Raw genomic sequence first — 15,295 nt, 5'->3', positions numbered from 1 at the left:
CGTGGTCTACTTGAATTTTCACACATGAGGTGGACAATTAAGTTCGTGAACTTGTTGCAATGATGTTGCTAACCTTCTTTGGTATCAGTGGTATTATTCATTACGAATTCGTACCAACTGGACAAACAGTTAACCAAGCTGACTATTTGGAAGTGCTGAAAAGGCTGCATGAAAAAGTTAGATGACCTGAACTTTTCGCCAACAGTTCATGGCTCTTGCATCACAATGCACCAACCCCCACGGCACTGCCTGTGAGGGACTTTTTAGCCAGTAAAAACACCCTCCCTACTCATCTGATCTTGCCCCCAATGACTTGTTTCTTTACCTGAAGATAAAGGAAATATTGAAAGGAAGACAGTTGGATGACATTCAGGACATCAAGGGAAATACGACAACAGCTCTGATGGCCATTCCAGAAAAAGAGTTCCAAAATTGCTTTCAAGGGTGGACTAGATGCTGATCTTGGTGCATAACTTCCCAAGGGAAGTACTACAAAGGTGACTGTAGTGATGAGGTATGTAGCACTTTTTCTAGGATGAGTTCACAAACTTAATTGTCCAACCTGGTATTAAAGTTGAAGGTTGGGTTTTTCATACATTTGTATTTTGACTTTAATTGGGCAAAAATCTGATGTCAGTGAAATCTATACTATAGAAAAAAGTAAGTATGGTTTATAGTGATGGTTGTGGTTATATGTGACAATGAATGCATTTTTACTTTGTTATCTTTAGTACTTTGAAGGTATTATAAATAGGTAAAATTACCTCACATGATATATGGTAGACAGTAGAGCTATACTTTATTTACCAAGAAATTGTACAGTTAAACAAGCTACCTCACTCATATCGGTCCTCTTTATTGATACGAATAAAGGTATAAAAAATTGCCACAAATATTTGAATACATTTGTAATGTGTGTTTTAAAAAATCAGATTAGTTAATTATTCTTTTAGGATTTGATTTAGTATATAATTTTATGTCCCTTAATTACAGAAAGAATGGAACAGATTTAAAATTGAATCAATCTATATAGCACTTAAGTGATATAATTAACTATATAGTAAAAATTTCTGTTTACTTTTTAAAATGAACTCAAAAAGATTATTAAGAAGCAATAAAAATTGCACAAGAACTTAAATGAGCAGCATAAAATGTAGGAGCCTAAAATTGGAAACGTATTCTTAAACAAACAATAATAATGAAAACCATTTCCTTCCTTACTTTGCCACAAAGACCTGGAACCAGACTCATGCAGTCACTGCCAAACTATAAACAGTGTGGATGCCCAGGACCTGACACAAAACGAATGGGGTTTTAATAGCTATTGCTAGAGGCAGAATGAAATCTAGAACATACACAGATAAGAGAAAGTCAGTCTTTAAAAATGTATTCCTAGTAGGATTAACCCACAAAGACAAATTCATGGGAGAGCAAGAACAGACATCACAAAAGTAAAATTATATTTAAAAGCTGTATTATTAGAGAAAAAAAAGAACTTAAAATAATTCTTTAAGAATATTTTATTTGTTTTTTCCCCCACTGATTTTTATACTGTGTTTCCCCAAAAATCAGACCTAGTCGGACAGTCAGCTCTAATGTGTCTTTTGGAGCAAAAATTAACATAAGACCCGGTATTTACATTACATTACATTATATTATATTACATTATATTATATTATATAGACTGGGTCTTATAGTAAAATAAGACTGGGTCTTATATTAATTTTTGCTCTAAAAGACGCATTAGAGCTGATTGTCCGGCTAGGTCTTATTTTTGGGGAAATACAGTATTTGTTAAATGTGTAAGTTACTAGGCTAACCTTCCTGGCCATAAGTGACTGAAAGACGTATCTGAACCCAGGACAAACCCCATACAGGGTGGGCAATGTATATGAAATTGTCTGCTGGGAAAGCTCTGCTTAACGGGGACCAACCCTTTGTGCCTAATGGTACCAACCAGATCCTTTCTATTTAAGAGTTTCAACTCAAGGCTTGTAGCAAGATTTAGTGGCCACTAATGAGAATGAAGCAGTTGGTACGTAGTAGAGTCAGAAACTGAAACATAACTGCAGAGGTCAGAGAAAGTAGCCAAGTCCCCATTATGGTGGGACATAGGGTAGGAAACTCTTGGTGTTCAGGGATTGTTGAGGGTAAAGAGATGACCGGGTCACTAGGGCTGTGGAGGATTCTGGACAACCTTCCAAATTCCTGAAGACATATAAACGTTTACGATATCCAGTTCTACAGATATAGTACTACTATATTATGAAGCCTGGATACACCACCACGTTGTTCAGCCATAATTGTCCGATAAAATATATTCAACCCTTAGAGGTCACCAGTATGAATTTTTATTTCTTATAATTCAAAGATTTATACTTATATTATAAAAATAATGTATTTTAAGTGTAGAATATATGTAAATAGAGAATAGCATAAAAAGAAAAGTAATAATCAACCTTAAACCCACCATCCAAGATATTAACCATTATTCAAATTTGCGTATTTTCTTCTGGTTTTCTATGTCCTTTCTTTCTATGTCATTAAATACTACTCCTAAACATGATTTTAATGGCTACACAGTGTAACAGAGGGTGAATGTATTATAATTTATTTAGCCATCCTATGGGTGGCCAATTGCTTTTGCTATGATAAGGTATATAAATTTATACATGATTTTTTTCTGTATCTGATTATTTACTTAGATTAAAGCCTAGATGGGGAATTACTGGGCTAGGGTATGAACTTCTTCAAAGTATTGATATATATTGTCAAAATGCTCTCCAGATAGTGGGTGTAATAAGAGTGTACATTTTATAGCACCTTTACTAATGTAATAAAAAAATTATTAGGTAATTCAATTCTAAGCAATTAATTAATCATTATGTAAAAATCAATGTCTTGTGAAATTGGAAAACAAATTGCCAAGACATAAAGCATAAAATGGTTTAGAATCTCCACAAAATGAAATATTGATGTGATTTTGCATCCTACTCACCTATATATTTCACTTCTACATCGGCCAGTGCCTGCAAACAGTTCTCGTAAGTTACTTCCTCAAGGTCAAGCATTGCAATAGCATCGTACACCTGTTTGGTGTGCACAATGAGCTCCTCAGTTCTTGTTTTAATTTGTTCTGGTGAAAGATCCCATCTTAAAACGTTTCTGCCAGCCGCAGTATAGGAAGACATTGCCTGAAGAGGAGACATCACTTCTCTTCCTAGCGTCATTCTGAATAAAATCCTACAACCACCAACTCTGAAAAGAATCAGAAAAAGAATAAAATTTAGACATTTTTGTTGGTCCAAAGTCAATACACAAATGGGCGTTATCTAATTAGATTTTAAATTAAAAAGAAGTTTTTAAATAAAATTGAGTACATTTCTTTCAGGTGAATACATATGCACAAAATTAATTGCTCTTGTATGTTCATTTTTTCTTGAATACTTATAGATTTAATAGAAATTGTACTTCCTAAACAATGAATTGTTTATGTAATTAAATCATCAGAAAAATAAGGTTAGATGTCAAAAAAATAATTGTCCTTTATAAATTAAACCAGTAATCTTTCTTATTTGAATGTTTTTCCTGTGCTAATGTCCACCTACTATGTATGTAGACTCAACAAAGTTTTGGTATTCAGCAAGGAAACATTTTAAAAATTCTCTTTTTATGTTGAACACCAATTAAAATTTTTTTCCACCAAAATTTCATGTAATTCTAGAATTGGAATTTGAATTTAAGACTTGGAAAATAAACTCTGGTATAGCTATGACATTATCCTAAAAGAAAAAAGAAATTAAGAATAATGATACCAATCTTTCACCCCCTTAAACAGTGAAACAAATAGTTGATGTCATGCCTGTATCTATCTACACATAATGTGTGTTCATGGACGTAGATAATTTTAGAGCTTATAAATAAAAATGCTATAATAGATAACATTGATTGTGTGTTTGGGCACTGTACTAAATGCTTTCCATTTATTAACTCAGTTCTTACAAGAACCCTATGAGGCAGACAGATACTATGGTTATTCTTGTATTACCAAAGAGGAAACTAAAACACAGAGAACTTAAGTAACCTGCCCAAGGTCACATAGCTAGTTATATGGTAGAAGCCACGATTAAAAGTCAGGTAGTACAGATCCAGATTCCACACTCAAGACCACTATACTAAACTTCATTCCTATTATCTGACAAGAACCCTAAACAACCTTATGAGGTAGGTAGGACATTATTCCCTTTTAATAGATGATGCAATTGAGGCTCAGAGAGACTAAGTGACATGTTTAAGGTCATTTGCTTCACAAATCTTTTTTTTTTTTTTTTTTTTAGGAGGGCGCACCTCACAGTGTCCCATGCGGGGATTGAACTGGCAACCTTGTTGTTAAGAGCACCGCACTCTAACCAACTGAGCTAACCGGCCATCCTCAGTGCCACAAATCTTTATGAGCATGTACTGTGTCTGGTCACTGTGACAGGCACCGAAGACAAAAGGCAAATCGACTGGGACCCTGCTATTACAATATAGATATTGGAGAATACAAATTGATAAACAGGGAATTATACTGTATTGAGATGAGTGCTCTGATAGGGGTAAATTGAGGGAACTCTGAAAGACCACAGAAGGAACTTTTCTAGGAAGATTTTCCAGAGGAGCAATGAGGAAGCCAAGATCTGGACAATGTGCAGAAACTATCCAAAGGCCAAAGGCCATAAAGAGAGAGAAATCTGAAAGGCTGAGTAGGAAGTACTGAATGCACAGCCTTGGGAATCATTAAAGAGTTCAATCTTATTCTAAAGACGACGAGAGAGCCATGAAAGGGTTTTATTCAGGTGAGAGATGAGATAAAACATGTATTTTAGAAAAATCACTCAAATTATAGTGAGTTGAAAAGTTTGGAAAAGAGAGATAATTCTAGGGGAAGCTATTACTGTAATTGGGGCATAAGATTATGGCACACTGTACTAGGAAATGGGGAATTGGGGTGACTTCAAAGATATTCAGAAGTAGAATCAATATGAGTTGGTACCACTGAATGGATGTGTGGGGGAGGTGAGAGAGTCAAGGAGGATGCCCAGGCTTCTATCTTAGAACTGGATGGATAGATGGTGGTGCCATCACTAAAGTAGGGAATGGAGTTAGAAGGGGGAGGAGGAGGCTTGGGGAGAAAAAGAGAAATTCAATTTTGGACATGCCAAGTGGCTGTGGCACATATAAGTGGAATTCATTATTATTCAGTGGTAATTGAAGTTCCAGGGGTGGTTCACGTGGCCCTGGGGACTCTGTAGAGTGAGAACAGAAGAACTGAGCTCTAACTCTAGTTTAATCATTGACGTAGAAGGAAAATCAGGCCAGGCTGGGTCTAGGAAACTGTGAAAAGCAAGCACTGAAAAAAGGAGGGTGTGAGTAACAGTACCAAATGTTGTAAAAATCTCAAGAAAGATAGAAAAGTCTCTGTTGAATTTAGCAAACAGAATGTCTTTGTTGACTTTAGCAAGAGCAGTGTCAGTGGGGAGGTAAGGGTGGAAGTCAGATTACTATGATTGAGGGGTACTAAGGTAAAGAACTGGAGAGAGTGCACCTAAGTAACTCTCTAGAGTTGGGTGAAAACAAGGAGAGCTAACTCCGAGTAGCTGGAAGAGGCTGGCGATAGAAGGGATGCTTTTCTAAGATACGGGAGACCTAAATACTGACAGCCTAACTGTCTCTCCACATTAACTGATATCTCATATGTGAAACATACTGGTCAATGGTTACACTCAAGCCTGACAGACTATTTTCTAATATATTTTCACATTTCTCCTTCAACTAGTTGAGTTATACATTCACCAAGGGTCAAGTTTCACTTGCTCAAAAACCTGTTTATGTCTATTATACTTGTTTTCATGTAATTTAACTGATTAAATGTATGCAAAAAATAATGATTTGTTGTTTAGGTAAACTGTTTTGTAAACACTTTTAAAAAGACAGTTGCTAAAAAGCCAACCTAAAAACACTGCTATTATAGAAGTTTGAGAAAAGAATTGTGAAGATTCAGAAGATTTCTGAATTCAGATTGCTTATCTTCATGTGTATTCTTGTTCTACTTTAAAGAACTGAAATTGGAAATAAAAAATGATGCATTGCAGGTGTAGTTTATGCAAGGACAGTGAGGAACACCGTTCAAATGATTCATACTTGACAAAAAGTCCGTAGCCTTACACCAACATATTTGAGAATGAACATACATTTATGTTTTGTCTGAATACATTATTTAAGCAACCTATCATTTTTTATGATTCTACTTGAAACCATTTCTTTCAATTAATTATTAAATGACATATAGAGCAAGATCCTAATGGAAGTGGGAACAAATGGCATGTAAAACGTGAGCAGAGTAATTTGTTTCAGCTAGGAAGAGAGACTACAATATCAGTAATATCAATAAAACAGGTAAAATGGGAGTAGTTAAGTTAGAGTGAAAAAGTGAGATGTCTCAATTTAAGAATTCAAAGGTTAATAAGCAGTCTGACAAGATCCAGGATATCTTCCTGCAAGTGGATGGTTGATATAAACAAGTTGAAGAGTGCAAAAAGCTGACAACCTAGAATTAGATAAACTGTCTCCATCGAACACTGGAGTCAGCAGCTTGATAGGCCTGAGAGTAGAAAAGAAGACTGAACCAGGGACCAAATTCTTCAAAGAATGGAGGGGACCAACCAGGTGGTTGGGAGAGGGCAATATGGGCAGGGCACAGAATGGTAAAACCAGATTAACTCTACACTGGTGCATAAGTATTGGTCTGGGAGAATAACTCCCAAGGTAGGAGCTGGGGAACAAAGAAGGTGTGGATCTTTCCTCCTTTCTTTGTGGTATGGAATGTGGAAAAAAGGGGAATGTAAGGGAAACATTTTCGTTAAGGTTGAGGGAATTTCAGTAAAGGTTAAAAGGAGAAGAGATGGTCCAGAGCGTACGAAAGAGTGGTTTTTTTTTACTATGGGACAAGTTTCCAGAAATAACAAGGAAGAAATCTAAGAGTATAGGAAGTAAATATGTGCGGCTGTCCAGCCATTGACCTCTTCCCTTATGTAATTATACACACATCATCTTCTAGTACCCATGCATCCTCCACACACAGTTCACGATCTTTAAAGGTGGCTGCGCCTACCCTCAGAACTCCTGGGAGAGAAAGGGGTCTTATTCCTACTCAGTGCAATTGAGCAAGCTGGTGTCCTTGACTGAAGGTGGCATCCATCTTATAAGAGTGGAACCTGACTTATGATGAAATGAGCACTGTGAATGGAAGAATAAAGGAAGGAAACCAGATACTTCCTGCCATCACTAAGCCCCTAGATCAATTAATTCTGAAGTCTGACCCAGAGTTAAGACTTTTCAGGTATGTAAGTCTGTTGTTTAAGCCAGTTTGAATGTGGTTTTGTTATTTCCCTTATACAGGATCCTGACTAATAAAGGAATAAAGACTGATAAAGGAATGAACATGGGAAAAAAAAAGTATAAAAATCAGAATAAAGAAATGATGGACGACTGGAGGTCTTGGTGATGGCCTAAAACAACAGGGATATGAAGTTCAGTGTGTGGAGTTGGCTGAAAATTTCCAAAATAATTATTCCCACAATTCCTCATGGATACACAGACCTGAGGCCTACAAGGAGTCAGCCATGACCATGACTGGTTTGGCTTCTAAGGAAGCCAAGTGAAGTACAAGTGAAGAGTACAAGTGAAGAGTACACTTCTAGTACAAGTGAAGAGGTTGGCCATGGGATTACTGAGGTAGTGAAAAGCAAGTAGAAGACTGATGACTAAACATAGGACTTCAGCATCTTAATACCTTGCTCTTTCCACTATTCTTCTTAATACAAACCAACTACTATGGACACATTTTAATTATTGGTAAACAGCTTTAAAAGAAAATTACTCCAAACATTTCACCGATAAGATGACTTTGACTGGTTTTCATTTATTTACTAACAGTTATCAAAAGGGTGAGTGGTCACAGCATAACTTGCTTTTAACTCAGTCAAACTGATAAAGACGGCAGCACCTTCCCTTTGGCTAAATGGATATACCCATAATCCCCGTAATCACCCTTGTACAACTTCTGTTGTGACAAATGAAACACTACCCCTTTCTTAAAGTAATATTCCCAGAATGTGGAAGGAATAAAAAGAAAGGAACAGAAGATAGAAATCATGATTTTCGTGGGTTGATAGAACACATTTAATTTTTTAATCTTATACCTTTTTCTCTCACCTTCTAGGTTTTTGTCTTATTTCCTCATAGGGTTTATAATTCTTGTTACCAAGAGAAAGGAATGGACAGAAGGATCCCCTTATACTTCTAACTAAAAGATTTTGATAAACAGATTTTTCTATCTGAATTGTCTCTGTTTTACTCTTCCATTGTCAGTTTGCTGTCCCTCCTCTTCCCCTTTGCAACAATTTCAAGTTCACTCAATCCTTCAGATGTCGGTACCTTTCTCTCTTCCTTCCTTCCAGTGCCCCTGTTCCTTTCAGTGCCCCTGCAGCCCTGGAGAACTGTACCTGGGAGGGAAAACAAGCGCACCTGCAGTAACTCTAGCAACTGTGCGTGTACCCTTGATAATCTGGGGAGGATTTTTTAATTGACTTTCTGCGACTGAGAGCTACAAAAGTTGAAAGCAGGCAACACAGTGTGATCCTGCCTTTCTCTACAAGAGTTATTATGTGCAATTATTTGAAAATTCAAATCTAGATTAAATCTGATATTTCTATTGTCTAATTAAACACGAGGCGATTTTTTTTCCCCCCACAAACTTCCAGGCTTTTTATTACTTCTGTCCCAACCGCACCTTCTTCATTGTTTCTTCTGTCATTGAAGCACTTTTCGGGACACAATGCTTGAAATTTCTAACCAAGATATAATACAGAATATTATACTGGAATTGACAGAAAGGTGCATTAGTTAGGCTGTAGTCTCCTGTATACAACAAAAATGAAGTACTTAGGCAAAGAAAGCAAGTGACATAGATTTTGACAGAGATCACTAGGTTGCAGAATTTCATTTGGACAAATGAGCATGCCACAGCTATTTTTAGTTAATTATTGTCTTAAAACTTCTGCAGAACATTTTACGGAATGTACTTTCAGAAATGTTCTGACTTACTGGATTCCTTCGCTTTTGAAGTAGTCTAAAGGCCTCCGTGTCCTCCCAGCAGGGCTTCCTTGACCATTCCAGTTCATCCAGATCTGAGCTTCTATCACCTTTTATCTATGCCATTCATTTTAAACATTTAAATTACCGTCACCCACCTGTTCAAGCGGCTTGTCATATATTCTAAATAGACTAGGACTTTCTCAAGCACAATTACCATTTATATTTCTTTTCCCACACCCCCAACTGTAACACATTGCACACTGCTGAGCACACAGTAGATGCTCACTGTATACTTGAAATGAGATGGGATTGATTGGTAAGGGTAAAACATTTCGGCAGCATTATCTTCCGTCATGATCACAAATAAACATCCATGCGGGGAAATGTCTTTCATTAGAGCCAGGGCTAAGGAACTCCATTATGTCAAGTGTCATAACTTCTGTTTCCCTATAATTTACATTTTATCCATGTTCTCATCCTATAGTGTTACTCTGTTGAGGTACAAGGTTTGCATGGCATTTCCTGAAATTTGCCCCAATTCTTCAAAACACTGGGCAAATATTCTGAGTATTTGCTTTGGAACTAATGTTTCCCTACAAATTGCTATTGAGGGCTGCATTTCATCAACCCCTCCAAAATGGAATTCCTGTATGTTTAATGAGCTCTGTAGTTCCGTTTCATCAGAACCACTCCCCTCTAACCTGGATTCCTACTGTTCACAAAGTTGTTTTTTTTCTGTCACTGATTTAACTAAGTCACCACTCTCATTATGACTTCTCAGGCCATAGCTCAAGTCCAGGCTCCTTTCATTAGAGCAAACAGTGCTCCTTAATCTTGGATGTCACCAATGCCAAAGCCGAGCCATGCACCTCTCCGATGCTTACCTGTTCCTTCAGGCACTTAGCTCACATCTTGCTGAAAACCTTCCTCCAAGCAGCTCTTTTTCCACTACAACTGTCCGGTCCAATAGTAGCCACATGTGATTATTTAAATTTAAATTAATTGAGAGTAAATAAAATAAAAAAGTTCAGCTCATCAGTTGCACTAGGCACATTTCAAATACTCAACAGCTACCATGGCAAGTGGCCATCCTATTGGACAACACAGGTAAGGAGAACATTTTCATCACTGCAGAAAGTTCTAATGGCTAGCACTGCAGTAGACAATCTCATTTCAGGAATGAGATGGACAATTTGTACCCTCCTGTGGGCATCCTTTATGTTTTCCACTCTCAAAGAAGGAACGCTCCTTTGGTGTCTTCATTGGAGGAAAGACAGAACAGAAATTGAGGAAGGGAGAAGTCATTTACTGAGCAGTTCCCAAGTGCCAGGCAGTGTAACAACACTCATTTAATGCTAACATTCTGGAAGATATGTATGAGTAAGCACTACTTTCAAGAGCAACAGTGTAGTAGAAAAGAATTTTAGTTCTTTCTACAAGGAATAGGGCCAAAGGTACTAACAAAATTAGAATATAAAAGTGGGCTTTCTACAGATTGTTTAAATTTCACAAATTCTTTATTTTTACAACTAAGAGTTAATCTTATTTATTAGCTGTGCTTACCAAGATAGAGGTCAGGTTACAACATTGTACCTAAAGGTTCCCGGTACTGGTAATAGACCCTCAACACATCAAACATTTGTGAACTTACTGTTTTCTGTCTTATCTTTTCATGTCTCTCATTTCTGCCAGTCAGCAAATGTTAAAGCATCTCTGACTGGTGAATCTCTACCATACATCCAGTCTCTCTCTTGATAAACAAATTCCCTTACATCCCCAACCTCTTTACAGAGCACATTGTCTTAAAAAATTTTTGTTTTAAATTATGTCAATTACAATTGACATACAATATCATATTAGATTCAGATATATTGCATAGTGGCTACATAACTTACAAAGTGATACCCCGGATAAGTCTAGTACCCACCTAGATTTATCATACATAGTTACTACAATATTATTGACTATATTCTCTATTCCGTACTTTACATCCCCATGAATATTTTGTAACTGCCAATTTCTACTTCTTAATTCCTTCATCTTTTCCACCCCATCCTCCCACACCCCCCTCCAATCTGGCAATCATCACGTTGTCCTCTGTATCTATGAGTCTGTTTCTGTTTTGTTTGTTTGTTTTACATGTAAGTGAAGTTATATGGTATTTGCCTTTCTCTGTCTGACTCATTTCACTTAGCATAATATTCTCTAGGTACATCCATGTTATCGCAAATGGTTAAGATTTCATTCTTTTTCATGGCCGAGTAATATTCTATTCTATGTATGTAACAATCTTCTCAATCCAATCATCTATGGATGGACACTTAGGGTGCTTCCATATCTCAGTTATTGTAAATAGTGCAGCAGTGAACATAGGGGTACATATATCTTTTCCAATTAGTGTTTTCGATTTCTTCAGATAAATACCCAAAAGTGGGATTGCTGGGTTATATGGTAATTCTATTTTTAATTTTTTGAGGAATCTCCATACTATTTTCCACAGTGACGGCACCAATTTGCAATCGTACCAACACTTGTTGTTTGATTTATTGATGATAGTCATTCTGTAAGGTGATATCTCATTGTTGTTTTAATTTGCATTTCTCTGATGATTAATGATGTTGAGCATCTTTTCATATATGTATTGGCCATGTGTACATCCTCCTTGGAGAAATGTATATTCAGGTCCCTGCCTACTTTTTAATTGGATTGTTTGTTTTTTTGGTGTTGAGCTGTATAAGTTCTTTGTAAATTTTGGATGCTAACCCTTAATCAAAAGTATCATTGGCAAATATCTTCTCCCATTCAGAGGCTGTCTTTTTATTTTATTGGTGGTTTCCCTTGCAAAACCGTTAGTGTGATGTTGTCCCATTTTTTTATTTTTTATTTTGTTTCCCTTGCTTGAGGAGATAGATCAGAAAAAAATATTACTAAGAATAATGTCAGAGAGTTTACTGCTTATATTTCCTTCTAGGAGTTTCATAGTTTCGGGTCTTAGATTTAAGCCTTTAATCCTTTTTTGAGGTTATTCTTATACATGGTGTAAGAAAGTGGTCTATTAATAATCTTTTTGAGTTTGTTTTTTTTTTTGGCGTGCCTCTGTCCACTTTTCCCAACACCATTTATTGAAGAGACTCTATTCACCCCATGGTATATTCTCGCCTCCTTTGTTAGAGATTAATTGACTATATAGGCGTGGGTTTATTTCTGGGCTCTCTATTCTGTTCCATTGATCTATGTGTCTATTTCTATGCTAGTACGATGCTATTTTGATTACTATAGATGTGTAGTATAGTTTGATATCAGGTAGCATGATACCTCAAATTTTGTTCTTTCTCAGGATTGCTATGGCTATTCAGGGTCTTTTGTGGTTCCATATGAATTTTAAGATTATTTGTTCTAGCTCTGTGAAAAATGCCATTGGCATTTTGATGGCATTGAATTGAATCTATAGATTGCTTTAGATAGTATGGATATTTTAACAGTGTTAATTCTTCCTATCCATGAGCACGGTATATGCTTCCATTTACAGTGGTACCTCGGTTTTCGAACGTAATCCGTTCCCGAAGTCCGTTCGAGTTCTGAAACGTTCGAATACCGAGGCACAGTTTCCCCATAGAAAGTAATGCAAAATGGATTAATCTGTTCCAGACCTTTAAAATCAAATCCTAAAACTGCAAACTTAGCATGAATTTTACTATCTAATGGTACTGTAGATCCATAAAATTTACGGCTTTTGTAAACCAAAATGTTCGTTAACAGAGACGTTTGAAAACCGAGGTACTACTGTATTTGTATCTTCTTCAGTTTCTTTCTTCAGTGTCTTACAGTTTTCTGAGTATATGCCTTTTGTTTCCTTGTTTAAGTTTATACCTAGGTTGTGGGGTTTTTTTGTATGCTATTGTAAATGGAAGTTATTTTTTTGTTTTTTTTTAACAGGACTTTATTGGAGAATAGTGTGTATTTCCAGGACATTTTATTGGGGAACAGTGGTGTGTTTTTCCCAGGACTCTCATCAGCTCCATCCAAGTCAAGTTCTTGTCCTTTCAATTTTAGTCATGGAGAGCACAGCTCAGTTCAAGGTCCAGTTGCCATTGTTAGTTGCAGGGGGCACATCTAAACATCCCTTGTGGGAGTCGAACCGGCAACCTTGTGGTTGAGAGCCCGCACTCCAACCAATTGAGCTATCCGGAACTCAGCGGTAGCTCAGCTCAAGGTGCCATGTTCAATCTTATTTACAGGGGGTGCCACCCACCACCCCTTGTGGGAATCAAACCGGCAACCTTGTGGTTGAGAGCACATGCTCCAACTGAGCCAACTGTCTGCCCTGGAGTTGTTTTTTTAAATTTCTCTTTCTGACAGTGCATTCTTGGTGTGTAAAAATGCAACCAACTTCTGACTATTAATTTTGTATCTTGATACTTTACTGAATTCTATTATGTTCTAATAGTATTTTGGTGGAATCATTAGAGTTCTTTCTATATAGTATTATGTCATCTGCAAATAATAAGTTTTACTCCTTCCTTTCTAATTCAGATGCCTTTATTTCTTTGTCTTGTCCAATTGCTGTGGCTAGGACTTCCAATACTTTGTTGAATAAAAGTGTTGAAAGTGGACATCCTTGTCTTGTTCCTGATTTTAAGGAGAACACTTTTAGCTTTTCCCCGTTTGGTATGATGATAGCTGTGGGTTTGTGATATACGTTGTTTATTAATATTATGTTCAAGTTCCCTCTATGGCCACTTTGCTGAGTTTTTTTTTTTTATTTCTGTAAATTGATGTTAGAGTTTTTCAATTGCTTTCTTTGCATCTATTGATATGATCAGATAATTCTTATCCTTCATTTTGTTTATGTGATATATAAAATTAATTGATTTGTGGACATTGAACCAACTTTGCACTCCAGGAATAAATACCACTTGATCATGGTTTATAATCTTTTCAGTGTATTGCTGAATTCGGTTTGCTAATTTATTGAGGATTTTTGCATCTATGTTCTTCAGAGATATTAGTTTATAATTTTTTTCTTATAATCTCTTTTGTTTTGGAATCAGGGAGATACTGGACTCATAAAAGGAGCTTGGGAGCCTTCCCTACTCTTGAATATTTTGGAATAGTCTGAGAAGGATAGGTATTACTTCTCTGAATGTTTGGTAAAATTCATCTGTCACTTGGTCCAGAACTTTTCTTTGTTGGGAGTTTTCAGATTACTGATTTCATTTTGTTAGCAGTTATTGGTCTGTTCAGATTTTCTGTTTCTTCACGACTCAGTTTTGGAAGATTGTATGTTTCTAGGAATTTATCTTTTCCAGATTGTCCAATTTGTTGGCATATAATTGTTCATAGTATTTTCTTAGAATACTTCGTATTTCCATAGTGTCAGTTATTACTTCTTTTTTATTTCTGATTTTATTTATTTGGGTCCTCTTTCTTTTGTTTCTTTTCTTTCCTTTTTTTTTTTTTTTAAGATTTTATTGGGGAAGGGGAAGAGGACTTTTTTTTATTGGGGAACAATGTATACTTCCAGGACTTTTTCCAAGTCAAGTTGTTGTCCTTTCAATCTTAGTTGTGGGGGGTGCCGTTCAGCTTCAAGTTGTTGTTCTTTCAGTCTTAGTTGTGGAGGGCGCAACTCAGCTCCAGGTCCAGTTGCCGTTGTTAGTTGCAGAGGGCACGGTCCACTATCCCTTGAGGGAGTCGAATCGGCAACCTTGTGGTTGAGAGGACGCGCTCCAACCAACTGAGCCATCAGGGAACTCAGTGGCAGCTCAGCTAAAGATACCGTGTTCAATCTTAGTTTCAGGGGGTGTAGCCCTCCATCCTTTGCAAGACTCAAGAAGTTGAACCAGCAACCTTGTGGTTGAGAGCCCACTGGTCCATGTGGGAATTGAACCTGCAGCTTTCGGAGTTAGGAGCATGGAGCTCCAACCGCCTGAGCCACCGGGCTGGCCCTTCTTTCTTTTTCTTTTTCTTTTTCTTTTTTAACATATTTAACTTGGGTTTTTCTACTTTTTTCTTTCTTTTTTTTTTTAAATTTTTATTGGGGAATATTGCGGAACAGTGTGTTTCTCCAGGGCTCATCAGCTCCAAGTCGTTGTCCTTCAATCTAGTTGTGGAGGGAGCAGCTCAGCCCCACGTCCAGTCACCGTTTTCAATCTTTAGT

General features: G+C 36.8%; 1 protein-coding gene across 4 annotated transcripts in view; it reads right to left on the bottom strand.

Moving 5' to 3' along the window:
- Positions 1-15,295, bottom strand: part of NLN (neurolysin) — a 90,499-nt gene that overhangs the window by 49,703 nt on the left and 25,501 nt on the right. For all 4 annotated transcript variants that reach the window (XM_033111168.1, XM_033111170.1, XM_033111169.1 and 1 more), the window contains exon 2: positions 2,999-3,258. In XM_033111168.1, the coding sequence (XP_032967059.1) occupies positions 2,999-3,258 (260 nt within the window). The remainder of the gene's footprint in view (positions 1-2,998; positions 3,259-15,295) is intronic.

This window comes from Rhinolophus ferrumequinum, chromosome 7 (genome assembly GCF_004115265.2).
Source record: "Rhinolophus ferrumequinum isolate MPI-CBG mRhiFer1 chromosome 7, mRhiFer1_v1.p, whole genome shotgun sequence".
Classification (NCBI taxonomy): Eukaryota; Metazoa; Chordata; class Mammalia; order Chiroptera; family Rhinolophidae; genus Rhinolophus; species Rhinolophus ferrumequinum.
This window is presented reverse-complemented; position numbering and strand designations above follow the sequence as displayed.